At 38.5% G+C, this 25,299-nt stretch overlaps 1 protein-coding gene across 2 annotated transcripts; it reads left to right on the forward strand.

Annotated features, from left to right (window-relative positions):
* On the forward strand, positions 1–25,079 carry COQ3 (coenzyme Q3, methyltransferase). 2 transcript variants are annotated; one of them, XM_012444190.3, is made up of 8 exons: positions 1–174; positions 10,614–10,740; positions 13,519–13,671; positions 15,937–16,036; positions 17,262–17,504; positions 21,605–21,764; positions 23,331–23,584; positions 24,080–25,079. In XM_012444190.3, the coding sequence occupies exons 1-7, from the start codon at positions 69–71 to the stop codon at positions 23,549–23,551; spliced, it is 1,110 nt and encodes a 369-aa protein (XP_012299613.3). In that variant the 5' UTR covers positions 1–68; the 3' UTR covers positions 23,552–23,584; positions 24,080–25,079. The 2 variants fall into 2 exon arrangements, with proteins under 2 accessions (XP_012299613.3, XP_012299612.3); XM_012444189.3 differs by lacking the exon at positions 24,080–25,079 and having other exon boundaries at positions 3–174; positions 23,331–23,801.
* Positions 25,080–25,299: the final 220 nt, after the last annotated feature.

The raw sequence follows: 25,299 nt of genomic DNA on the forward strand, positions 1-25,299 counted from the left end.
TCTCGGAACCTTTTTGTTGGGGATATTTTGCGGGAGGGACCGGAAAAGAGGCGGGATCGTTTGTCGTGATGTGGGGCGGCCGTAAGCTGGGCTCCTCCGGGAGTTGGTTTTTAAGCGTGCTGGGGCCTGGGGGCCGGAGTACACAAGCTACACGTCCTCTAATTTCCTCGGCGGGTAAGTGAGCCTGTGTGCAGAGGACCCTCGCACGCAGTCCACTGCGGGAGGGGGTGGCTGGCGCCTCTGCGCATGCGCTGGGGGTGGAGCGATGCGTTGTCGCTGGACCTCGGAAGGGGTCAGCGCGAAACCTTAGGCTTGGCCCTGATCCCAGCTCTCTCATTTGTAAACCTGGCATAATCCCCTAGGTGGACGCCGGGGAAGAGAGCTCAGGACCAGTGGTCCTGCCTGGAAAAGCGTAGGCTGCGGGTCGCCGTGCGAGCCTTGTCTCGTTGTTCAGCTCCTTGCCCCAGGAGCCGGCGACCCGCCGTCTGTGTGCTGGAGTCTGGAGGTCATCATGCATCCTTCCTTTGTTGGGGCAGGAAAAAGTCACGCCTCGTAGTTATGCATAGCTTTGTATCTGTGTTTTGTTTGCACAAAGCTTGCTTTTTTTTCCAGAAAGAATTTAAGACAAGTATACTACTTTTTGATTAATAGGTTAATTCAACAGACTGTATTTGCAAATGAAATCAAGAAAATAATGCACCGCTCAGTGCTTGTAGACTGCTGTCTCTGATTTTCGAACTCCCAGTATTAACTAGAAACTTAAGCTCATCTTTTACATGGAACTCAACAATTACTGTATGCCAGACACTGTTGTGGGCACTGGGAATTTAAAAATCAATGACACCTCAGGTAGGCTTTTATTTTTCTTGAGACAGAGTTTCACTCTTGATGCCCTGGCTGGGGTGCCATGGCATAATCTCAGCTCACCGCAACCTCCGCCTTCCGGGTTCAAGCGATTCTCCTGCCTCAGCCGCCAGAGTAGCTGAGATTACAGGCATGCCCCACCACACCCAGCTAATTTTGTATTTTTAGTAGAGACGGGGTTTTTCCATGTTGGTCAGGCTGGTCTCGAACTCCTGACCTCAGGTGATCCACCCACCTTGACTCCCAAAGTGCTGGGTTTACAAGCGTCCGCCACCGCGCCCGACCCAAGGATCTCTTTTAAAATGTTAGGATAAACCTAAGATCAGGATATAATGAGCAAAAAAATGGGAAAGCTAACCACCCATCAATAAAGTTTATTAGTTGGTACTATCATACAGTGAAAAATAGTACAACCAATAAAAATGATTTAAATCTATTTGTACCCACATGGAAAAATAATAAGATACAGTGTTAAGAAAGTAAAGTGTCATTGTTTCCTGCAAGTAGCCAAAAAAAAAAAAAAAAAAAAGTTACAAATCAGTATGTATAATGAACTTAGAGTTATAGGTGGAGATACATAGAGAAATTTTGCAGTTTGCAATCAGTACTGCAGATTGCCTGTGGTAGAGTAGGTGATTTTTCTAACATTTTATCATCCTTTATATACTTTTCTTTTCCTGAACTTTTTTTCAGTAAATATATGTGTCTTTTATAATCAGATATTTAGAAAAGATACAATACGGCCGGGCATGGTGGCTCACACCTGTAATCCAAGCACTTTGGAGGCCAAGGTGGGTGGATCACCTGAGGTTGGGAGTTCAAGACCAGCCTGACCAACATGGTGAAACCCCGTCTTAAAAAATAAATAAATAAATAAATAATAAAAATTAAAAAAAGATACAATAAACCTAGTTCCAATCTTTGAGGGGTAAACATAGAAGGAGTATCTAATCCGTATTTGGAATCAAGGAAACTTCTTGGATGGGGTATTTAGAAAAATCTTGAAGGAGGTGGCCAGTTTTAGAAGCAGTTGGCTGACACAGGCAGATCACTTGAGGTTAGGTGTTCGAGACCAGCCTGGCCAACATGGTGAAACCTCGTCTCTACTGACAATAGAAAAATTAGCCAGGTGTGGTGGTGGGCGCCTGTGATCCCAGCTACTCAAGAGGCTCAGGCAGAAGAATCTCCTGAACCTGGGAGGCAGAGGTTGCAGTTAGCCAAGATCACGCCACTACACTCCAGCCTGGGTAACAGAGTAAGACTCTGTCTGGGAAAAAAAAAAAAAAAAAAGCAGTTGGAGAGGGTAAAGGACCAGCTTGAGAATCTGTGAGAAAGTTTGTGAGAAACCACAAAGGGTTCCTTAAAAAGTAGTGTGTAGGTGGAAGGCAGAAGGTAAAGGCAGGGGGTGGCAAGGGATGAAGCAAGAGACCTTTTTGGCCATGACACGTTCATGAAAGGCCACGTACACCTTCTGAGGTTGACTATCCTGCAGACAGTGGAAATTACTGAAGAAGCAACATGGGCAGATTTATGTTTAAGAAATAACACTTGGCAGCTGTCTACGTAGAAAGTGGGACGGAGACAGGCAAGTCTAGGCCTAGGAAGACCATAGAGTAATCCAGATAATAAATTATGATTGCTGGAAATAAAGTATTGGCAGAGTAAAAGTCTGTCACCTGTTTTATTTACTGTCAGTGTGGTGCCTGGTAAGTGCTGAATAAATGACTTTGAATAAATAAAATGAAAAAACTTTTCCCATGTCTTTAAAATCTCAAATACCAGGATGATCACAGATTCAAAGTAGAGAAGGAATGGGTAGCATTCTGTTTAAATACAAACTCAGTTACTCTCTTAAAGTTGTGGTAAGGTGATTTTTATTTTTACTTTTTAAATTAATTATTTTTTTGAGACAGGGTCTTGCTCTGCATCCCAGGCTAGTGTGCAGTGGCACAATCACAGTTCATGGCAGCCTTGGCCTGTCTGGCTCAGTTGGTCCTCCCACCTCAGCCTCCTGAGGAGCTGGGACTACAGGCAGGCACCACCACGCATGGCTAATTTATATATTTTTAGTAGAAAAGGGGTATCACCACGTTGTCCAGGCTGGTCTTGAACTCTTGGGCTAAGTGATCTGCCCACCGCGGCCTTCAAAAGTGTTGGGATTGGGCTGGGCGCAGTGGCTCACGCCTGTAATCCCAGCACTTTGGGAGGCCGAGGCGGGTGGATCACGAGGTCAAGAGATAGAGACCATCTTGGTCAACATGGTGAAATCCCGTCTCTACTAAAAATACAAAAAATTATCTGGCCACGGTGGCGCGTGCCTGTAATCCCAGTTACTCAGGAGGCTGAGTCAGGAGAATTGCCTGAACCCAGGAGGCGGAGGTTGTGGTGAGCCGAGATCGCGCCATTGCGCTCCAGCCTGGGTAATAAGAGCGAAACTCCGTCTCAAAAAAAAAAAAGTGTTGGGATTACAGGCATTGAGCCACTGTGCCTGGCCAAAGATGGTTTTTAAACCTCTTGAGAATTGTAGCAATACTGATGACTTAAGGATTCATTTTCCAGAAATAGAGGAAGAGAGAGATCAAGAGTCGTCTGTCAGTAGAAGGCAGGTATTGTTAAAATTTCTAAGACTTAGTTTCATAATAGTAATACCTTATATGTCCTTATCTATTTATCACAGTTTACATAATTAAACTTTAATTATTCTTTAATAATATCTCATTTATCTACCTAAAGTCATACAGGAAGTGATATTTGAACTGGGTCTTAACAGGTAGTCCAGAAAGAGTTGATGGAAAAGGGAATAAAATGAACAAAAGCCAGGCCAGGTGCCATGGCTCAAGCCTGTAATCCCAGCACTTTGGGAGGCCGAGGCGGGTGGATCACGAGGTCGAGAGATCGAGACCATCCTGGTCAACATTGTGAAACCCCGTCTCTATTAATACAAAAAAATTAGCTGGGCACGGTGGTGCGTGCCTGTAATCCCAGCTACTCAGGAGGCTGAGGCAGGAGAATTGCCTGAACCCAGGAGGCGGAGGTTGCGGTGAGCCGAGATCGCGCCATTGCACTCCAGCCTGGGTAACAAGAGCGAGACTCCGTCTCAAAAAAAAAAAAAAAAAATACAAAAAAATTAACTGGGCCTGGTGGTGTGCGCCTGTGGACCCCGCTACTGGATAGGCTGAGGTAGGAGGAGCACTTGAGCCCAGGAGGTAGAGGCTACAGTGATCCACGAACCCACCACTGCAGTCCAGCCTGGGCAACACAGCAAGACCCTGTCTCAAAAAAATAAAATTTAAATAAAAAAATAAATAAAATGAGCAAAATTCTAGACACATGAACTTCATTTAAAAAAGAACATTGTAATGGATTTGAGATGGACTGTGAAGAGCTGATTAAAAAAACAAAACAAAATAAACATAAGCTCAGGAGAAAAATGTGCAGAGACTACAAAAAGACAAGATATGAAATATAAATGACCATTAAATATAAGAAAGGATACTTAACTTCATTCATGATAAATTAAAACTACATTAGCTGGGCATGTTTATAGTCCCAGCTACTTGGGAGGCTGAGGTGGGAGGATCGCTTGAGCCAGGTTGGCGGAGGTTGCAGTGAGCAAAGGTTGTGCCATTGCACTCCAGCCTGGCTGACAGAGTGAGACCATCTCAAAAACAAAAAATTAAAACTACACTAAGATACCATTTTCACGTATTTGATTAGCAAACAAAAATGTTTAACACATTGTATGGGTTACGGTGTGGGAAAACTAGACACTCTCATATATTACCCATAGGATTGTAAATTGGTTCAACATCTATTTGGTGGCAGTTACAAATTTACGAATGCACATACCCTTTGACATAATTCTTGAGAATTTACCTGCAGTTACTCTGAAACACATATGAGATGAAATAATGTATGTAATTTAATCTCTAGTTGTTGTTGTTGTGTTTTGAGATGGAGTCTCACTCTTTCGCCCAGGTTGGAGTGCATTTTGCTCACTGCAACCTTTGCCTCCTGGATTCAAGTGATTCTTGTGCCCTCACCTGGCCCTAATCTCATAATTTTGATAATTACCCAAATGCCCGTTATTAGGGAACTGCTTAAATAAATAATATAGCCATACAATGGATTACCACACAGCCTTTTAAAAAATATGAAATAATCTCCAAGATACGTTGGTTGGTGAAGAAAAACATGCAGAAGAATGTGTGTATTTTGCTATATTTTATATAAAACTAGAGAAACTGATACTTTAAAATAATTGATTGCATGTGTATAAAATGCCTCTGGAATCTTACATACAAATCTAGTAAGATTGGTTGTGTGTAGGGGGAGAAACTGGATAGCTACAGTCAGAGGTAGGAGAGATACTTTACTGTACACTTTTGTACTTTTTGATTTTTAAAAATTTTTTATTTTGAAATAACTTAAGACACAAGAAGTGGTAAAAATAGGACAGAGAGGCTGGGTGCAGTGGCTCATGCCTGTAATCCGAGGACTTTGGGAGGCCAAGGCAGGTGGATTACTTGCAGTCAGGAGTTTGAGACCAGGCTGGCCAACATGGTGAAAGTCTCTACTGGAAATACGAAAAGTTAGCCAGGCATGGTGGCGTGTGCACCTGTAGTCCCACCTATTTGGGAGGCCGAGGTGGTAGAATCACTTGAAACCAGAGGTGGAGATTGCAGTGAGCTGAGTTCGTGCCTCTGCAGTCCAGCTTGAGCGACAGAGTAAGATCTTGTTCTCCCAGAAAAACAAAAAACCCAAACACACACACAGAGAATTTTCATATACTATTCACCTAGTTTATTGGTGATACCATCCATAGTACATTGTTGAAGCCAGGAAATCAACTTTAGTATGATAATTGACTCCACTACAGACCTTATTTGGTTTTTGCCACCTGTACATGAACTCATTGTGGGAGAGAGTAGGGATGTGTGTGCGTATGGGTGTACATAAGTGCTTTATTTATTTACTTATTTACTTTTTGAGATGGAGTTTTGCTCTTGTCATCCAGGCTGAAGTGCAATGGTGCCATCTTGGCTCACTGCAACCTCTGCCTCCTGGATTCAAGCGATTCTCCTGCCTCAGCCTCCTGAGTAGCTCATATTACAGGTGCCCACCATCACGACTGGCTAATTTTTTTATTTTTAGTAGAGACAGGGTTTCACCATGTTGGCCAGGCTAGTCTCCTCAACCTCCCAAAGTTCTAGGATTACAGGCATGAGCCACCACACCCGGCCTCTTTTGCCTTTCCTTATAAATTTTAAAATCAGCATATCTGTGTCTACCAAAAAAAAAAAAAAAAAGCCATGGAGATTTTGATAGGAATTATATTAAACGTATAGATCAATTTGGGGAGAAGTGATGTTTTTACTATGTTGAATCTTTCAGTATGTCTCACCTTTATTAGGCCTTTGATTTCTTTCATCAATGTTTTGTACTTTTAAGCATATAGATTTGTACATGTTTTTGTTTGATTTATGCAACATTGAAAATATTTTTTGGAATGATGTAAACTGATAAAGCATTTTACATTTTGAATTTTGCTTTCCACTTGTTCATTGTTAGTATATAGAAACATGACTGCACCCAGAACTTAAAGTATAATGAAAAAAAAAAAAAGAAGAAAATGTTTATTGCAGAGACGTCTTGGCATTTTGCATAATGTGTATTTGTCAGACCTAGAAAAAAAAAAAAGATACATGACTGACTTTTTTTGTGTTGGCTTTGTAATCTTTTGACCTTTCTAAATTCACTTATTAGTTCCAGGAGCTTTTTAAAGATTTCTTGGGATATTCTGCATAGACACTAGGGACAGTTTAATTTCTTCCTTAACGTTCTATATACCTTTTATTTCCTTTTCTTGCCTAATTGCACTGAATAAGACTTTCAGCACCATGTTGAATAAGAGTAGTGAGAATGGATGTGCTTACCTTGTTTCCAATTTTAGGGGGAAAGTGCTTAGTCTTTCACCATTAAGTACCATGTGAGCTATAGACTTTTATAGCTGTTGCGTAAAATAATTTCTCTTTCATTCTTAGTTTGCCAAAAGTTTTTAATCATAATGGATATGGATTTTGTTAAATGCTTTGTTTGTATCAGTCAACATGCTTATGTTTGGTATTTGTTTTGTTTTTAGTTTTCATTTGTTTGTTTGTTTGTTTGTTGAGACAGACTGTTGCTCTGTATCCCAGGCTGGATTGCAGTGGTGCAATCATGGCTTACTGCAGCCTCTGTCTCCCAGGCTGAAACAATCATCCCATCTTAGCCTCCTCAATAGTGAGGACCACAGGTGCATACCACTATCCCTGGCTAATTTTTTAAAGTTTTTCCTTAGAGATAAGGTCTTACAGTGTTGCCCAGACTTGTCTCAAACTCCTGGGCTCAAACAGTCCCCACATCTCAGCCTCCCAAAGTGCTGGAATTACAGGTGTGAGCCACCCCACCTGGTGTGTTTCTCTTTTTTATTGTTAATATGGTCAATTATATTAATTGATTTTTTAATGTTGAACTAGTGTTTCATACCTGGAATAAATTCCACTTGGTTGTGCTGTATTGTTCTTTTATATGTTACTGAATTTTATTGTGTTAATATTTGCTACAGATTTTTGTGTCTGTTCCTGAGAGGAATTGGTCTGTAGTTTTTGCTGTACTCTTTGATTTTTGTATCAGAATAATGTTAGCTTCATAAAATGGGTTGGGAAGTATTCCTTACCCTTCTATGTTATTTAAGAGATTAAGTAGAATTGGTTGTTACTTCTTGAAGTATTTAGTAGAATTCACAGCAAAGGCATCAAGACTGGAGAACTGATTTTTTTCAGGCTTCTAAATATGAATTCAATTTCTTTATAGTTATCAATTATTCAGGCTATCTATTTTATCTTACATGAATTTTGGTAGTTTGTGGTTTTTATGGAATTAGTCCATTTTGTCTAAATTGTAGAATTTCCGTGTGTAATTTGTAGTATTCCCTTGTCAACCTTTTAATGTCTATTGGGTCTATAGTAATATTCCTTCTTTAATTCTTGATATTGGTGATTTACATCTTTTCTTTGTCAGCCTTGCTATAGGTTTATCAATTTTATTGATTTTTGCAATGAATTAACTTTAGGTTTGATATATTTTCTCTGGTTTTGTTTTCAACGTCAATGATTTTATTTATTTATTTATTTATTTATTGAGCCAGAGTCTCATTCTGTCACCCAGGCTGGAGTGCAGTGGCACCATCTCAGCTTACTGCAACCTCTGCCTCCCAGGTTCAAGCGATTCTTGTGCCTCAGCCTCCTGAGTAGCTAGGATAGGCATGTGCCACCAAGCCCAGCTAATTTTTATATTTTTAGCAGAGACAGACTTTTGTCATGTTAGCCAGCCTGGTCTTGAACTCTTGACCTCAAGTGATCCACTTGCCTCGGCTTCCCAAAGTGCCGGGATTACAGATGTGTGCCACCTCACCCAGCTGATTTCTGTTGTTATCATTTTCTCATTTCTGCTTGTTATATGTTTATTTTGCTCTCCTTTTTCTAGTTCTTGAAGTGGAAACTTAGATTGTTGATTCTAGGCCTTCCTTCCTTTTCTCTCTTTTTTCTTTTTTTTGAGACAGAGTCTTGCTCCATCACCCAGGCTGGAATGCAGTGGCACAATTTTGGCTCACTGCAACCTCCACCTCCCAGGTTCAATCGATTCTTCTGCCTCAGCCTCTCTGTAGCTGGGACTACAGGCATGTACCACCACCCTTGGCTAATTTTTGTACTTTTAGTAGAGACAGAGTTTTACCACGTTGGCCAGGCTGGTCTTGAGCTCCTGACCTCATGTGATCTGCCTGCCTCAAGCTCCCAATGTGCTGGGATTATAGGCATGAGACACCATGCCTGGCCCTTTCTTCCTTTTCAGTATGATTATTTAAGTGATATAAATTACCCTCTCAGTGCTCCTTTAGCTACATCCACCGATTTTTATATATAGTACATTTATTTTTCATTTACTTCAATTTTTAAAATATCCCTGAGACTTTGTCTTTGGCTTATGGATTGTTTAGAAATATGTTGCTTAATTTCCAAGTGTTTTGCTTTTTAATGTTATTTTTCTATTTTTTATTTGATCCTGTTGCAGTCAAAAATATAGTTTGTGTTATTTCACTTGAAGTTGTGAAGATTTGTTTTGTGTACCAGGATATGGTCTATCTTTATGAATTTTCCATGCATGCTTGAAAGAACGTGTATTTTGTTGTTTGGGACAAGTGTTTTATACATTTTAAGTGGATTTTATTGAATAATGGTCTTGTTCAGTTCTTCTTTATCCCTGCTGGTTTTCTATCCAGTGGTTCTATCAGTTATTGAGAGAGGAGTATTGAACTCTCCAACTACAATTGTGGATTTATTTCCCATTTCATTTCTATGAGTTTTTACTTTATGTGTTTTGAAATTCTGTTGTTTGGTGCATACGCTTTTTTTTTTTTTTTTTTTTTTTTTTTGAGACAGAGTCTTGCTCTGTCGCCCAGGCTGGAGTGCAGTGACTCGACCTCGGCTCACTGCAGCCTCCGTCTCCTGGGTTCCAGCGATTCTCCTGCCTCAGCCTCCTGGGTAGCTGGGATTACAGGCACATGCCACCATGCCTGGCTAATTTTTGTATTTTTAGTAGAGGCAAGGTTTCACTATGGTGACCAGGCTGGTCCTGAACTCCTAACCTCAAGTGATCCTCCCACCTTGGCCTCCCAAAGTGCTGGTATTACAGGCGTGAGCTAACTTGCCTGGCTGGTACATACACATTTAGTATTGCTTTTTTTTCTTGGTGTATTATCCTTTTTATTGTGATGTAATGTCCCTTTTTGTTTCGGGTACTTTTCTTTGCTCCAAAGTCTACTTTGTCTGAATATTTATTGAACAACTGAGTGTTCTGCAGCACAGCAACTGGCTCATAAAGCAGGCCCCTGTGTAAGTTGAGCATATAGACCGGGTGAATGTTTATTTTAGGATACGTATACACACATCTTATTTTCCTCTGTAAAGGATATTAAGCATATGTAAAAATTCATTTCATGTAACTAATATAGAATTGACAGAATTTGAACTAGAGTTGACAAATAATTTCAGAATTAATATTATCCTAGTTAAAAAGTAATACTTTATATTTGAATATCATTCCTGTCATTTTATGTACATAATGTAGATGTAAGAACTAATGGCATGAAAAACTTTGTAAACATATGCATTACTTGTTTTTGCTAATTATAATTTTAGAAATGTCTGGGTTAGAGTTAGATACCAGAATGTAAGACCTTTATTTTAATTTTTAGGTAAAATCTTAAGTAAAAAACAAAAACGCTTTCTTTATCAATTGTAATGTAACATAGCATTACCATATAAAATAAAATTTTGTCCAGATGCAGTGAATCCCAGCATTTTGGGAGGCTAAGGCGGGAGAATCTCTTGAGCCCAGGAGTTTGAGACCAGCCTGAGCAACATAGGGAGACCCCATCTCAACAACAATAACAACAGAAATTAGCTGGGCATGGTGGCATGCGCCTGTAGCCCCCCTACTTGGGAAGATGGGTCAGGAGGATTGCTTGAGTCAGGAGGTAGAGGCTACAGTGAACCATGATTGTGCCATTACACTCCAACCTGTGTGGCAGAGTGAGACTGTCTAAAATAAAATAAAAAATAAAATAAAATAAAATCTTCAATTACATGCATATCAGGGATTCTTACTGTGCAATGCTTTTCTCTAGATATTTCTTTTTTTTTTTTCAGTTTATGTGAAGAACCAGCTCAGTTGGACTCTACAAATTAAACCAGGGGTTTTCAATGAATACAGAACCATGTGGTTCAAATCCTACAGGATGACCTTTTCCTATTTGAACAGAATAAAGAATTTCAGGTGAGTTTATTATTACTGTGGCAAATAGTTTTTTAATATTATGTTTAATAAATCCAGTTCATGTGGTTTGATTAAAGTAGCTGTGTTTATTTAAGTAATCTTAACTAATTTATTTTCCAACAATTTTTAGATTTGAGGAGTTTCAATCCCACAGAAACGGTGATAGAATAATACAGTATATAGACAATACATAACCTTCATTCAGATTCAGAGATAGCTTTTATTTACAATATAGGACAATTACTTAGAGAAGAATTTTTATTTCCTCATAATGTTCTTATGACAAGATACAAACAATGCAGTGCTTAAAATCATCAATATTACTTATAATACATAATACAATATTTAAAAATTTTTAGAAACATAAGTGATTTGGGTGCAGCATAAATATGATAAGGTAGTAAATTGAACCAAAGTAATATCTTTCTGTACTTGTATTTTATAAACCAACTTCTAACCTTGTCAAAATATTGCATAGCATTAATACTTGAACTCTGTTTTTTTTTTCTTTTTTGAGATGGAGCTTCACTCTTGTTGCCCAGGCTGGAGTGCAATGGCATGATCTCAGCTCACTGCAACCTCTGCCTCCTGGGTTCAAGTGATTCTCCTGCCTCAGCCTCCCGAGTAGCTGGGATTAGAGGAGCTGCCACCACGCCAGCTAATTTTTTGTAGAGATGGAGTTTCACCATGTTGGCCAGGCTGGTCTTGAACTCCTGACCTTAGGTGATCTCCCCTCCTTGGCCTCCCAAAGTTCTGGGATTATAGGTGTGAGCCACCATACCTGGTCTTGAGCTCTAAGTGCTTACTTCTCCTTCTTGTAAATGAGCCCCTTTGAGATTGGGTGTATGTGAAATCATTCTTAGTCAAATGAGCAACCACCTACTGTTATCTATTGTAAATTAGTCCTTGATTACTGAGGCTTTACATTAAGTATGGAAAAGGGGGCTAATATTCCTAAGATAATATTAAAGAAGAATGACATTTGAATCTTAAAAGAATAAAAAGTAATGAATATAGAATATGCTCTCCATATGTAGCTAAGAAAAACTTAATAAAAATTTAAATGGCATTACCACATTTCTAACTTAACATCCTTATTATCTTTTACCCAAGCAGCCCTTTGAAGGATTTTTCTATACGATACACTATGACATGGAAGTCAGTGTAAAATTTTGTTTAATTAAATGGGATCTAACCCCTCTTTGATCCCATTTAATTAAATAAAATTTTAGGCAAATTATATACTTTTCTGGGCATTTTCCTTCAGATTATTCATTTGAGCACCGTGTTTCAGGAACTGTACTAGTCACTAAGAATAAAATGGTAAGCAAGACAGTCCATGTCTTGCCTTCATAGTGCTTGTGGTCTAGTGGTCTATTGGAAGACAGACATGATCAGATAATCACACAGCCCCATGAAGAAGTACAAAGTGGTATAGGAATTAAAAATTAAAATAGGGGAATGAGGGGAACATAACCCAGTTTTGAAGATCAGGGAAGATTTTTTTTTCTTTTTTTGAGACAGACTCTTGTTCTGTCACCCTGGCTGGAGTGCAGTCACATGATCTCAACTCACTGCAGCCTCCACCTCCCTGGTTCAAGCGATTCTCATGCCTCAGCCTCCCAAGTAGCTGAGATTACAGGTACCCACCACCACGCCTGGCTAATTTTTGTATCTTTAGTAGAGATGGGTTTCGCCATATTGGCCAGGCTGGTCTTAAACTCCTGACCTCAGGTAATCCACCTGCCTCAGTCTCCCAAAATGCTAGGATTACAGATGTGAGCCACCGTGCACAGCAGACCAGGGAAGATTCTTAGATAACATTCCGTTGAAACTAAAATCTGAAGGATGAGAAGGAATTAATTAGGTGTTTGGGAGAGGAAAGGAAGGAGGTGGGAATGTTCCAGGCAGAGGGACAACCTATGCGAAGTGCCTGAGGAAAGAGCCTGTGCAGCCAGTCCAGAGAACTGAAAAAGGACCCATGTGGTTGGAGTGGGAATGATAAGGAGAATAGAAGGAAATGAGTTTGGAGAGGGAGGAAACTGGGCACTAAATAATTCAGAACTTTGTAAACTATACTAAGGATTTTGGTCTTTTTTTCTAATGTCATTGGGAAGATATGGAAGCATTTTATTCAGGAAAATAACCATCAGATTTCCATTGTGGAACACTCACTGTAGATGCATTATGGAGAACAGATTGAAACGGGATGAGGTAGGAAGCAGCTACTGGTTAGAAGGCTAATTCAGGCAAGAGATGATGGGTGCTTGGGTTAGAATGCTGGCAGTAGAAATGGAGCAGAGAAGATGGAGGCACCTGCATTCACATCCCGGCTCCACCATTTACTTAATCTTTCTGAGTCTCCCTTTTCTTATCTGTAAAATAGGGATAATAATAGTACCCATCTTGCAGAGCCATTGGAAGGATTAAGTGAGGTGATATATGTGGAGTTCTTAAACAATACCTGAATTTAATAAGTGTTCAATAAATGGTAGCTATTATTATTATTATTAGATATGACCCAGAAGGCTAAGTTTTACAAAGTTCCATTTTGAATTGAAACTTACTTGGAAAGTAATTTTGTTTTGTCTGTGAATATATATGTTTGTAAGCAGTGTGATTATAGGAAAACTTGGTTTTAAAGCATCGATATTGAGCAATATACAGATTTAGAATATAATAAATTGTAAATAAGACTATGTTTCTATATAATATATCCCATGTTAAACTTTTCTTCAAAACAGTGGTATTTGCTGGTTCTTCATTTTCGCCTCATAGGTACCCTTGGGCAAAACTGTACAGTACTTCCCAAACCACTGTCGACAGCGGTGAGGTGAAAACCTTCTTGGCCCTGGCTCACAAATGGTGGGATGAGCAAGGAGTATATGGACCTCTTCATTCCATGAATGACCTGAGGGTGCCATTTATTAGGTAACATTCCAGAAACTCTAAGTCTTTTTAAGTGGAACTTTTTAAGAATTCATATTTTACATTCATTTTTGTTTTGGTTTATACCTAGTTAAAAATGCTGCACTTTAAGTTTGCTTTGGAAGTTAGAGAGATTCTTTTCAGTGGCCACTGTTTGAAACCATTAATTTTTAATAATATCACCCAAGGTCCAGGCTGCTTTCATAGCTTAATTTGGAGCATATTTGTACATTATCAAGTCAATTAGGATTAAGTCCTTATAAAAGCAAACTAGGGTCTTATAGCTTCAAGCCCATTTTATTTTATTTATTTTATTTTTCATTTACTTGTTTATTTATTTATTTTTGAGATGCAGTCTCGCTCTTGTCACCCAGGCTGGAGTGCAATGGAGAGATCTCAGCTCACTGCAACCTCCACCTCCTGGGTTCAAGCAATTCTCCTGCCTCAGCCTCCCAAGTAGCTGGGATTACAGGCATCCGCCACCATGCCCAGCTAATTTTTGTATTTTTAGTAGACATAGGGTTTCACTATGTTGGCCAGGCTGATCTTAAACTCCTGACCTCAGGTGATACACCCACCTTGGCTTCCCGAAGTGCTGGGATTACAGGCATTAGCCATCATACCTGGCCCAAGGCCATTTTATGCCTGTAGACCTACAGTGGCCTCATTGATTTAGGCAGTTCTGGTAAAGGGAATTCTGCTGTGAAAGTTTGATTCAACAAATTTTTCTGAGAACTTACCTCATACAGAGCTCAGGGGCTAGATTGTAAAAGATTCTAAGATGAATGAAGCATAATCTATGTGGTTTGGGAACTTATAGGGTGCTGTGGGAGTTAAAGAAAGGCTAGAGTTCATCAGGGCTTACTTTTAAGACATTGTTCATTTGTTCTTCTGTCCTTTATGTATTCATCAAACAATTTTGGGCAAAGCATTTTAACAGACACAGAATATCTGACTCAGACTTTGCCCTCAAGGAACTTCCTGGTTGGTTTTTGCTGGTTCATCCAGAATCAGTGTAGCAAAAAGAGAAATACTGGCATGCTTTAATACTACTGACTTTGTGGACCACTGCAACAAACAGTAAAGCAAAGAAAAACAGAAATGTCGTTCATGTAAGCTAGAACACTAGTTCTCAAAGTGTAGGCCCTCGACAGTGACATTAGTTCACCTAGGAACTCATTAGAAATGCAAATTAGCAGGTCTCATCAGGGACCTACTTCTCTGGGGAAGGGACAGCACTCTGTTTTAAGCAAACTTTTCTGGTGATTCTTTCTGATGCATAGTAAGTTTGAGAATTAATCTATTCAAACTACTGTGACACCTTTAATTAGACATCGTACATAATAACCTAGGGCAGTGCAAGGTATGGTTAAAAGTTTAGATTTTATTTTGAGCATAATTTGAAGCCATCAAAGGAAAGTGGTATGATCTAAATTATGATGTAAAGAAGTCGTTTTAGCTGCTGCTTAAAGAATGGATCAGACTTCATTTGAAATGGGTCCTTTTCACTATCCTTGTTATTCTTAGAATTCAATTAATTTTAATGGCAACAGAAGATATCTTAAGATATCCTCATTATGAATAATATTTATTTTAGGTATAATTAAAGCTTATATATAATCCATATATATTTATATGTTTAGTTTACATACTGTTAGGTGTGCATATATACTTGTGTGTATATGTGTGTATACATATGTTTGTATAGGTAAAGTATTATTGTGATTATCTTAGAATTAAGTTTACTTGATTTAGATGCCTGTTACATGCTCATACATGAAAACACCACTCATTTAGAAGATTAAAAGAGATTCCATTTCGAAGGGAATATAGACAAATTCTGAAAATATAGGTCTCTTATCTATCTGCTTTTCCGAAGCTCTGTAAAATAACCTATTTGTTACTGACATGAAATAGGTCTAGCAAGTATTGACAGCAAAGCCAAAACGTGTGTCGTGCTACCTTAAGCAACCGAAATTAGGTTAATCTAAACTAGATTGTTTTGAAATTTTCCCTTTATCTTATTACTAAAACAATAATTAAGTCATAATTACTACTAGATTATTTCAGACCTTTAAGCCTCCTGCTTTTGATTATTGAAAATGTTCTATAAATTAAGTATCACTTAATGTTGAAAATAAAAGACCTGTTTATCCAAAAATATAAATAATCTATTTAAATGGGAGTTAATATTTCCTTGAAAACTACATACATTTAAGACTTTTCGTTGATAATTATTTATTTTGGTATGTTTTGAATTTTTTAAAGAGACAATCTTCTGAAAACAATTCCTAATCACCAGCCAGGAAAACCTTTGTCTGGGATGAAGATTCTTGATGTTGGCTGTGGTGGTGGGCTGTTAACTGAAGTAAGTGACAGTTTTCCTGCCATTTTTAACTGAGGGAAAAAAATTAAGAAGTAGATTTGTGCCTCATTTATCCTTTCAACAAATAATATTATTCATTAAAAAAAGAAATGCATATTGGGAGCCCGGGGTGGGTGGATCACCTGAGGTCAGGAGTTTGAGACCAGCCTGGCCAACATTGCAAAACCCATCTCCACTGAAAATACAAAAATTAGCCAGTTGTGGTGGCAGGCATCTGTAATCCCTGCTACTTGGAAAGCTGAGGCAGGAGTATCACTTGAATCCAGGAGGCAGAGGTTGCAGTGAGTTGAGATTGTGCCATGGCACTCCAGCCTGGACAACAGAGCAAGACTATGTCTCCAAAAAAAAAAAAAAAAAAAAAAAAAACGCTTAATGTTGATTTTTATCTTTTTTTTTTTTTTTTTTTTTTTTTTTGAGTCAGTGTTTCACTCTGCCCAGGCTGGAGTGCCATGGCATGATCTCAGCTCACTGCAATCTCTACCTCCAGGTTCAAGTGATTCTCCTGCCTCAGCCTCCCAACTAGCTGGAATTACAGGCACCCGCCACAACCCCTGGATAATTTTTTGTATTTTTAGTAGAGACAAGGTTTCACTGTGTTGGCCAGTCTGGTCTCAAACTCCTGACCTCAGGTGATCTACACGCTTCAGCCTCCCAAACTGTTGGGATTACAGTCAGGAGCCACCATACCTGGCCAACCTGTGTTTAAAAACTTGGACATGTCATGGGAAATAACTAAATACAAAACCTGAGAGAAGAATTAGCTATGAAAAAATTATTTCTAGTCAGTCAGATAAAAAAACTTGAGAAAAGATTGTTCTTTAAACAATTTGAATACTTCAGAAATGATTGCTATTTTTACAGTGACTTGTTACATTTATTGCACTTTAACTGTGTTAATACTGTACTATGTACAAGTAAATGTGCATAAAGTACATAGGCAAAATTGTTGTCACTGTCTTCAAGTAGTTTTTTTTAAACCAGTTTTTGCTGTTTTAATTTTAATTGTTCTTCTTACCTTTAAGAGTTTGATTATCGAAAATTTCAAATGTGTACAAACTAAAGAAAATGGTATATGAATTTCCATGTACCCATAAATGATGTCTAGTATTTATCACCTCATGGTTAATCTTGTTTCATTTTCGGTAAGTTTTTTATTGCTAACGTGTTCTATTTTCTTCCTGAGGGTAACAGTTTTTTATGCCATTAGCCTCTAGGGCGGCTTGGGGCTTCAGTTATTGGAATTGATCCTGTGGATGAGAACATTAAAACAGCACGGTGCCATAAATCATTTGATCCAGTCCTGGATAAGAGGATAGAGTACAGAGTGTGTTCTCTGGAAGAGATTGTGGAAGAGACTACAGAAACATTTGATGCTGTTGTAGCTTCTGAAGTTGTAGAACATGTGATTGATCTAGAAACATTTTTACAGTGCTGCTGTCAAGTGTTAAAAGTAAGGTTTATGGAGTTTACATCTTGACTTCTTCTTCTGAGTGTGTGTATAAGTATCTATAGCAATAAAATGATCCATAATGCATTAGCAGTCCAGCAGGCAAGGTATAGTAGAGATGAAACCAGGAAGCCGGGAGAAGGGGGCAGCATCTCTTTTGTAGATTCCTACTGTCCCTCAGCTTGCCCTCACTACCAGGGTTTTCCTGTGTTCTTTTAGTATCTTGGATGTCCAGGGATCTTGAAAAATGTTGGTGCTGGCTGGACATGGTGGCTTACACCTGTAATCCCAGCACTTTGGGAGACCAAGGCAGGCAGATCACTTGAAGCCAGGAGTTCAAGATTAGCCTTGGTAACATGGTGAAACCCTGTCTCTACTAAAAATACCAAAAATTTGCTGAACATGGTGGTACACGCCTGTAATCCCAGCTACTCGGGAGGCTGAGGCACAAGAATCACTGAACCCAGGAGATGGAGGTTGCAGTGAGACGAGATCACGCCACTCCAAAGAGTCACGCCACGTCTCACCAGAGTGAGACCTGGTCTCCAAAAAGAAAAGAAAAATATTGGTGCTGAGCACTGGAAAACCATACATTTATAGCAGTATTTTTCCATTGGTATAGTCGGGATTAAATACTTAATAGATATTGAATTACAATTAAAAAAAATTGATTTGGATAAATACTTAAAAATCAATAAAAATTATTAGCATAAATTTAATTAAATAAGATATGTAATTCTGTATGTGGTAAATACATAATAGTTTTTAACTTTTAAAGAATATTTCATAAATATGTTCTCACTTGATCTTACCTACAACTAGGTAAGGAAAGAAAGGCAGGTATTGTTATCACATCCTTTCGCCTGTGAGGACTCAGGATTTGTGAGATGTCAGAGGTCACTAGCCATTTAAGTGGGAGTTAAGGCCAGACCATTTGACTGCAAGGTTGGTTCTCTCCATTACTTATTATGCTTATATAGTATCATTTGCCATAGACTTCATCCTCTGAATGTGGTTCTAAGTTTTCTTTTAATAAATGCCCTTAAAGCATTATTATTATTACTACACTGACTCTGTTGTTCACACACTCAGGAGGTGACATCCTAAGGTCAAAAGCTAAAACAATGAAATGCTTAGCTCTTAGCAAAACAGAGCTTTTTTAAAAAAATTATTTTTAAGAAATTTTAAATTTATAGCAAAATTGCAAAGATGGTACGGTGTTCCTTTCACCTGTCTTCCCCTTAGGTTAACATCTCACATCATAAGGGTGGGAGCTAGGTTGAGTCAAGTGAGGCACTTAGGGCACGAAATTGTAGGAGACAGTCCCTCTCAGGTGCTGACCCTGCGCTTGCACACTCTGAAAGGGGTTGCCTATTTCAATTCTGTGCCCTAGAAGCCTCACTTGCCTCATAGTCCTAGCCCTTTATATAACCCATGGTACAGTTCTCAAAACTGAGAAATTAACATCAACATTATACTTGTTAACTGTACTGCAGAGCTTGTTAAATTTTATTAATTTATTTTTGCTAATGTCAGTTTGCTGTTAGAGGATCCAAACCAGACTCCTACATGTATTTAGTTGCCATTTCTCCTTAGTCTCTTTCAATCTGTGACAGTTTCTTGGTGTTTCCTCTTTTTTTTTTCTTGACAGGGTCTTACTCTGTCACCCAGGCTGGAGGGCATTGGCAAGATCACAGCTCACTGCAGCCATTTCCTGGGCTCAAGCCATGCTCCTATCTCAGCACCACAAGTAGCTGGAACCACAGGTGTATGTCACCATGTCTGGCCAATTTTAATTTTTAATTTTATATTTTATTACTTTTTTGTAGAGACAGGGTCTCATTATGTTGCCCAGGCTGGTCTCAAAATCCTGGGTTCAAGGGATCCTGCCGCTTCAGCTTCCCCAAGTGCTAGGATTACAGGTGTGAGCTACTGTGCCTAGCCCTTGTTTCCTCTTAAGTGGAGTTTCACTAGGCTTATCTCTTATTTTCCAAATAAGATTTCTTAATTGATTGTTAATTCTTATTTTGTATGTCAGTCAGTGTGTATGAATGGAGCTTCTTTGACACATATGAGGGATGCTGGCATTGTGGGCTCTAAAACTAATTTTTGCTTTAATGGAAAACCTATATTTTAAAAATGACTATTGCTTACCATCATTTCCTTAGAGTATGATTTTGTAGAACACAGATTAGATATTCATAAGTAATTTTTTTTTTTCAGAGACAGGGTCCTTCCTCTGTCACCCAGGCTGGAGTGCAGTGGCACTATCATAGCTCACTATAACCTCAAACTCCTGGGCTCAAGTGATCTTCCTGCCTCAGCCTCCCAAGCAGCTATGTCTACAGGTGCACACCACCATGCCTGACAGTTTTTTAAAATAAATTTTTTGTAGCTATGTTGACCAGGCTAATCTTGAACTCCTGGCCTCAAGCTGTCCTCCTGCCTCAGCACTAGAATTATAGGCATGAGCCACCATGCCTGGCCTGTAAGTAATTCTTAAGATATTTTAGAATTTTAGAGTTTGAAGCTGCAGTGAGCTATGATCACACCACTAAAGGAAAAAAAAGATATTTTAGAATACTGGAGCTTTACAGAGAGAAGTTAAAATGTGTGATAATATAGTATATGATATTTTTGTTTTTAAAGGCAGACCCCAATATTTCAGGGCCCCCCACCTTATCTTTTTTGGTTTTGGCTTAGAGTGGTATCTAAGATATATTATCTCTTTCTCCCAACCCCCTTTTCTTTCTCTCTTTCTTTCTATATGTAATATGATTATTTTGGAGGGAATCTTTGGCATTTTTCTCCAGTCAGGCTAATGTCAATATATAAAAGAGAGAGGAGACATTAATATCCTTGCCATTGTGAGACAACATAAGGAAACACCATCAATATAGTTACTATAAAATGCCAGACTGAGTCCAGGAGTGCTGGCTCACACCTGTAATCCCAGCACTTTAGGAGGCCAAAGCAGGTGGATCACGAGGTCAAGAGTTCGATACCAGCCTGGCTAACATGGTGAAACCCCATTTCTACTAAAAATACAAAAATCAGCCAGGCGCAGTGGCAGGCATCTGTAATCCCAGCTGCTCAAGAGGCTGAGGCAAGAGAATTGTTTGAACCCAGGAGGTAGAGGTTGAAGTGAGCCAAGATCACGCCACTGCACTCTAGTCTGGATGACAGAGCAAGACTTTGTCTCAAAAAATAATAAAATAAAATAAAATTGCAGACTGAATAGTCCCATAAATAGTCCCATAAATCCTTTACATTCATTCCAGTGCTTATCTTGTTCTGGAATGAATATAAAGGATTTATGGAACTATTTATAAATCCCATAAATTTATAAATAATGAGAGAGAGAGACAGAACCTCCACATCCTGTGTTCCAGTGATGTAGCTGGGAATACAGGCACGTGCCACCATGCCCAGCTAATTTTTATACTTTTAGTAGAGATAGGGGGTTTCACCATGTTGGCCAGGCTGGTCTCAAACTCTTGATCTCAAGTGATCTTCCTGCCTTAGCCTCCCAGAGTGCTGGGAATACAGGTGTAAACCACCACGGCAGGTCAGTCTTTATATTTTTTATAAAAATGAAATCAAAACAAAACAAAAAACGTTCAAACCTAATCATTAATGTTTTAGTCAGAGAACACTTATTGGTAGTACTTCCCTGCATAAGATATATAGCTCTGTGCTGTAACAAATGAGTTAAGACAGGCTCAGCCCTTAATAGTGAAAACCGTTTTGACATATGTTAGAATGTGAATGTGGACATGTAACAAGGAAAAGCAGCCTGATCTCATTCTGTATTTTATCATAAAGTGATATATATAAAAGAATGTATAAATATAAATCATAATTATGTATGATCTTAAGAGTTGTAAGCACTGTTGTATATACTCACTGAGTACATCTAAAATGCCTTTTATAGTGAATTTCCCAAGAGAAAAAAATAGTTGGTGAATTATATTTTATTCAAACATATATATCTTAATGGCACTCAGATTATTTGGAAGAAAGGAGGAGGGAGGGGAAACTTACCCTTAATTGATACACCTAACATTTAACATTTTACTTCTATATAATTTCATTTCTTTCAGCCTGGTGGTTCTTTATTCATTACTACAATCAACAAAACACAACTTTCCTATGCTTTGGGAATTGTTTTTTCAGAGCAAATTGCAGGTATTGTACCAAAAGGTACTCATACATGGGAGAAGTTTGTTTCACCTGAAACACTAGAGAGCATTCTGGAATCAAGTAAGTATTAAGAGCATTTTTTCCAGTTTTCCAGGCCTAACTGAACTTTTAATGTCCCAGTAATTATAAATCACTTAGCCTGGCACTTAATAAAATAGGTCACTATATTTTTGGATGTTGGTTTTATCTCCTCAACTAGGTCATAAACTCTTTGATGTTAGGATTAAGTAATACATACCACTTCCCTTTTACCTGTTGCCCCCAACCCAGGGCCAAGCAGGTAACAGATTATCAGTGAATACTTTTTGGCTATTTAATCCTCACTTGTTTCAGAATGAGGTACAGATGTCTGCTATTTACACATTCTCAGTCTGCTCTATTGAGCTCAGCTTGTATCAGCTTATCTTACATATTATTTTTCCTGATTCTGCCACAGTTACACATATTTTGAACTTCAATGTCACTTTTTATGTATTTTATATGATTTACAACATGACTTTATGGTTATTTTGGTGGTTTTTTCATCCTTTTAAGGCCTGTAAGCTTCTTGAAGGCAAGACTATGTCTCCTTTTTGTACTCTCTACAATGCCTAGCTCTGCTTTACACATAGTCAATTTATGTCATCAATTCCTGTCAAGTAATAGTGTTTGTCAGTTCATTTACTTGGCATTTGGTATTTCTGTTGAGTACTTAGATTCCTATATTTCTAATTTTTTTTCATATAACTATCAATAAACTTGATTTTACTTGGAATATTATCAGTACATAGCAATGTAGTAAAGTCTAAAGATTTCTGTGAGTAACTTTGTTGAAAATAAAGTAAGGCTGTGCACAGTGGCTCATGCCTGTAATCCCAGCATTTTGGGAGGCTGAGGCAGGCAGATTATTTGAAGTCAGGATTTTGAGACCAGCGTGGCCAATGTGGCAAAACCCGTCTCTACTAAAAATACAAAAATTAGCTGGGCACGATGGCACATGCCTGTAATCCAGCTACTTGAGAGGCTGGAGCAGGAGAATTACTTGAATTCAGGAAATGGAAGTTGCAGTGAGCCGAGATTGTGCCACTGTGTTCCAGCCTGGGTGACAGAATGAAACTCTGTCTCAAAAAAGAAAAGAAAAGAAGGAGGGAGGGAAGTAGGAAAAAAATGTTTTAAAGATGAGTTATGGGGATGATCTCCTGTTGGCAGGTGTTTTTTAATAACAGCTAACATTTATTGAATGCTTACCAAACTCCAAGCATTGTGCTAGTTTACACACATAGCTCATCTAATTCTAACAATTCTATGATGCATGTTCTGTACATGTAAGGAAACTGAGGTTTAGAAAAGTTAAGTGACTTGCCCACTGTCACCATATAATAGGTGCCTGAGCTGGGATTTGAATCCAGGCACACTGCTTTAGAGTATGTGTTCGAATTGTGACTTACTGCAGTTCTGTAGTAAATTGTGATTAGTACATAGTTACAAAATATGTTTGCCGATTAAGTTAGGAATCCTTTCTTTTTCCTTCTTTTCTTATCCATTTAGTGTCCTCCCAGCATTTTTAATACAGAGAGTTGCATGAAACTCTTGAAAATTGGAAGGTAAATATTTATTAAATCTATTCTTTCTGATTTTTTTTTTCAGATGGTCTGTCAGTTCAAAGAGTGGTAGGAATGCTGTATAACCCCTTTTCAGGTTACTGGCATTGGAGTGAAAATACCAGCCTTAACTATGTAGCTCATGCTGTAAAATCCAGGGTCCAGGAACACCCAATGTCTGCTGAGTTTGTTTTAAAGAGAGAAACAGAGGAGCTCCAAGCTACTGCCTGCACCAATCCAGCTGTGCATGAAGAGCTGAAGAAATGAATTGTTCCTGAGGATTGTAGTAATATGGCTTGGGTATGTGATGTTTGCAAATATAAGAAATGTACAATTTATCCTTTGAGAGAGAATCATGAAGAAAAGAAGGTCAATAAAAAGGGCTAAAACCTTGGACAAAAGTTTTTGTTATTTCATCTAGTAGCTGCTTTCAAGGGATTCTATGAATAAAAGTTGTGTCAAGGTATTATTGTGTGATCTAGGAGTTTAAGTTCCTTAACCTTTGTTGTATAGGGTATGCATATTCATTTCATCTCACAAATTATATATATATATATATATATGTTCTCATGTGTGTGTGTGTGTATATATATATATGCTGTAATTTGATTTTGTTTTGAGACAGGGTCTCACTCTGTTGCCCAGGCTAGAGTGTGGTGGTGTGATCATGGCTTACTGCAGCCTCAGCCTCCAGGGCTGAAGTGATCTTCACATCTCAGCCTTCTGAGTAGCTGGGACTATAGGCATGCACCACCATGCCTGGCTAACTTTCTTTTTATTTTTATTATTTTTTAGATGGAGTCTTGCTCTGTCACACCCAAGCTGGAGTGCAGTGGTCCCATCTCGGCTCACTGCAACCTCCGCCTCCCAAGTTCAAGCAATTCTCCTGACTTAGCCTCATTAGTAGCTGGGATTACAGGCGTGGCCACTACACCCAATCCATAACTAAATTTTTAAACTGAGTTTTTAAAAAATCCTTTCTACTTAAAAAAAAAAAGTACCATAAAACCTTTAAGGAATAGTATACTGAAGTATGTCCAAATAACCTGAAATTCTTGATATTAATATTTGAATCCAAATCCAGCACATATTTAACAACTCATTTGCTTTCCAACAAAGTAAAATTTAAAGGAAAAAAATATATTTTATCTTCCCAAATATGTGATATGCAGTTATTACTGAATTATCTTGAAGCAGTTACTACTGAATCATCTTGAATTTCTAGTACTTAACAATGTATATTTTTAACAACAGTGAAAGTTAGGCATCTCTTTCTACAATAAATGAATTTTGTTTGGGGCACTGCTTTTGAATCAATTCCATTACATATTTCTTAGATTAATCTTTAATACTAATGCCTCTTCTTCCAACAGATAGAGTGAGGAGGCTTTATTTACTAAGTAGATGTAGGGGTTCACTCAGGGTGGTGGGAAAAAATTATAAAATAGAAGCAAATCTTCTTGGAAGGCCAGAAGGTTTTTTGCAAAAGCCTCAGGAAAGAATAAGTTGAAGGCAGTGGTTCTTACCCAGAGGCAATTAGGCAGAAAGGAATGTAAGGGATTTTACCTAAAGAGCTTGTTTACCAATGTGGTTCTAAGACCAACCTTTGAACATCCACAGGCACATGACTGCTCTCTACTCAAGGGGTCAACAGTGTTATTACCCACAAATGGTGTTTGCTTTAAGCCTTGGAACCTGGCCTTTAATAATTATCCACAAGTGTGTTGACTCAAAGCCTCTGTCACTAAATCTATACTGAATAAATTCCTGGAGTGCCAGCTGGTCAGGGCTGCAGCTGCTAACTCTTTACCAGACCCTTCTTGGTGTCTGTGAGTGGCCTGGACCCCTAGTCCATTCTTTCACTGGATATTTGTGTCTAGTGTATTTGTTCATCTGTTGCTGGGTCAGGGTCTACCAGTAGGACCCGGCAAGAAAACTACTAGAAAACAAACTAAGAATCAAACTTTCAGATGAAGTCCAATGGAAACTCCTAATTTTTAGTCCCCTAATTAGTC

This window comes from Aotus nancymaae, unplaced genomic scaffold, assembly GCF_030222135.1.
Source record: "Aotus nancymaae isolate 86718 unplaced genomic scaffold, 86718_ANA_hifiasm-v0.15.2.pri h1tg000040l, whole genome shotgun sequence".
NCBI lineage: Eukaryota > Metazoa > Chordata > Mammalia > Primates > Aotidae > Aotus > Aotus nancymaae.

Excerpts from the sequence above, each read along its gene's own strand:
- COQ3 (XM_012444190.3), top strand. The coding sequence starts at position 69 with ATGTGGGGCGGCCGTAAGCTGGGCTCCTCCGGGAGTTGGTTTTTAAGC. Across the intron at positions 10,741-13,518 it reads AACAGAATAAAGAATTTCAG|GTACCCTTGGGCAAAACTGT; the intron begins GTGAGTTTATTA and ends TTCGCCTCATAG. Across the intron at positions 17,505-21,604 it reads GCTGCTGTCAAGTGTTAAAA|CCTGGTGGTTCTTTATTCAT; the intron begins GTAAGGTTTATG and ends CATTTCTTTCAG.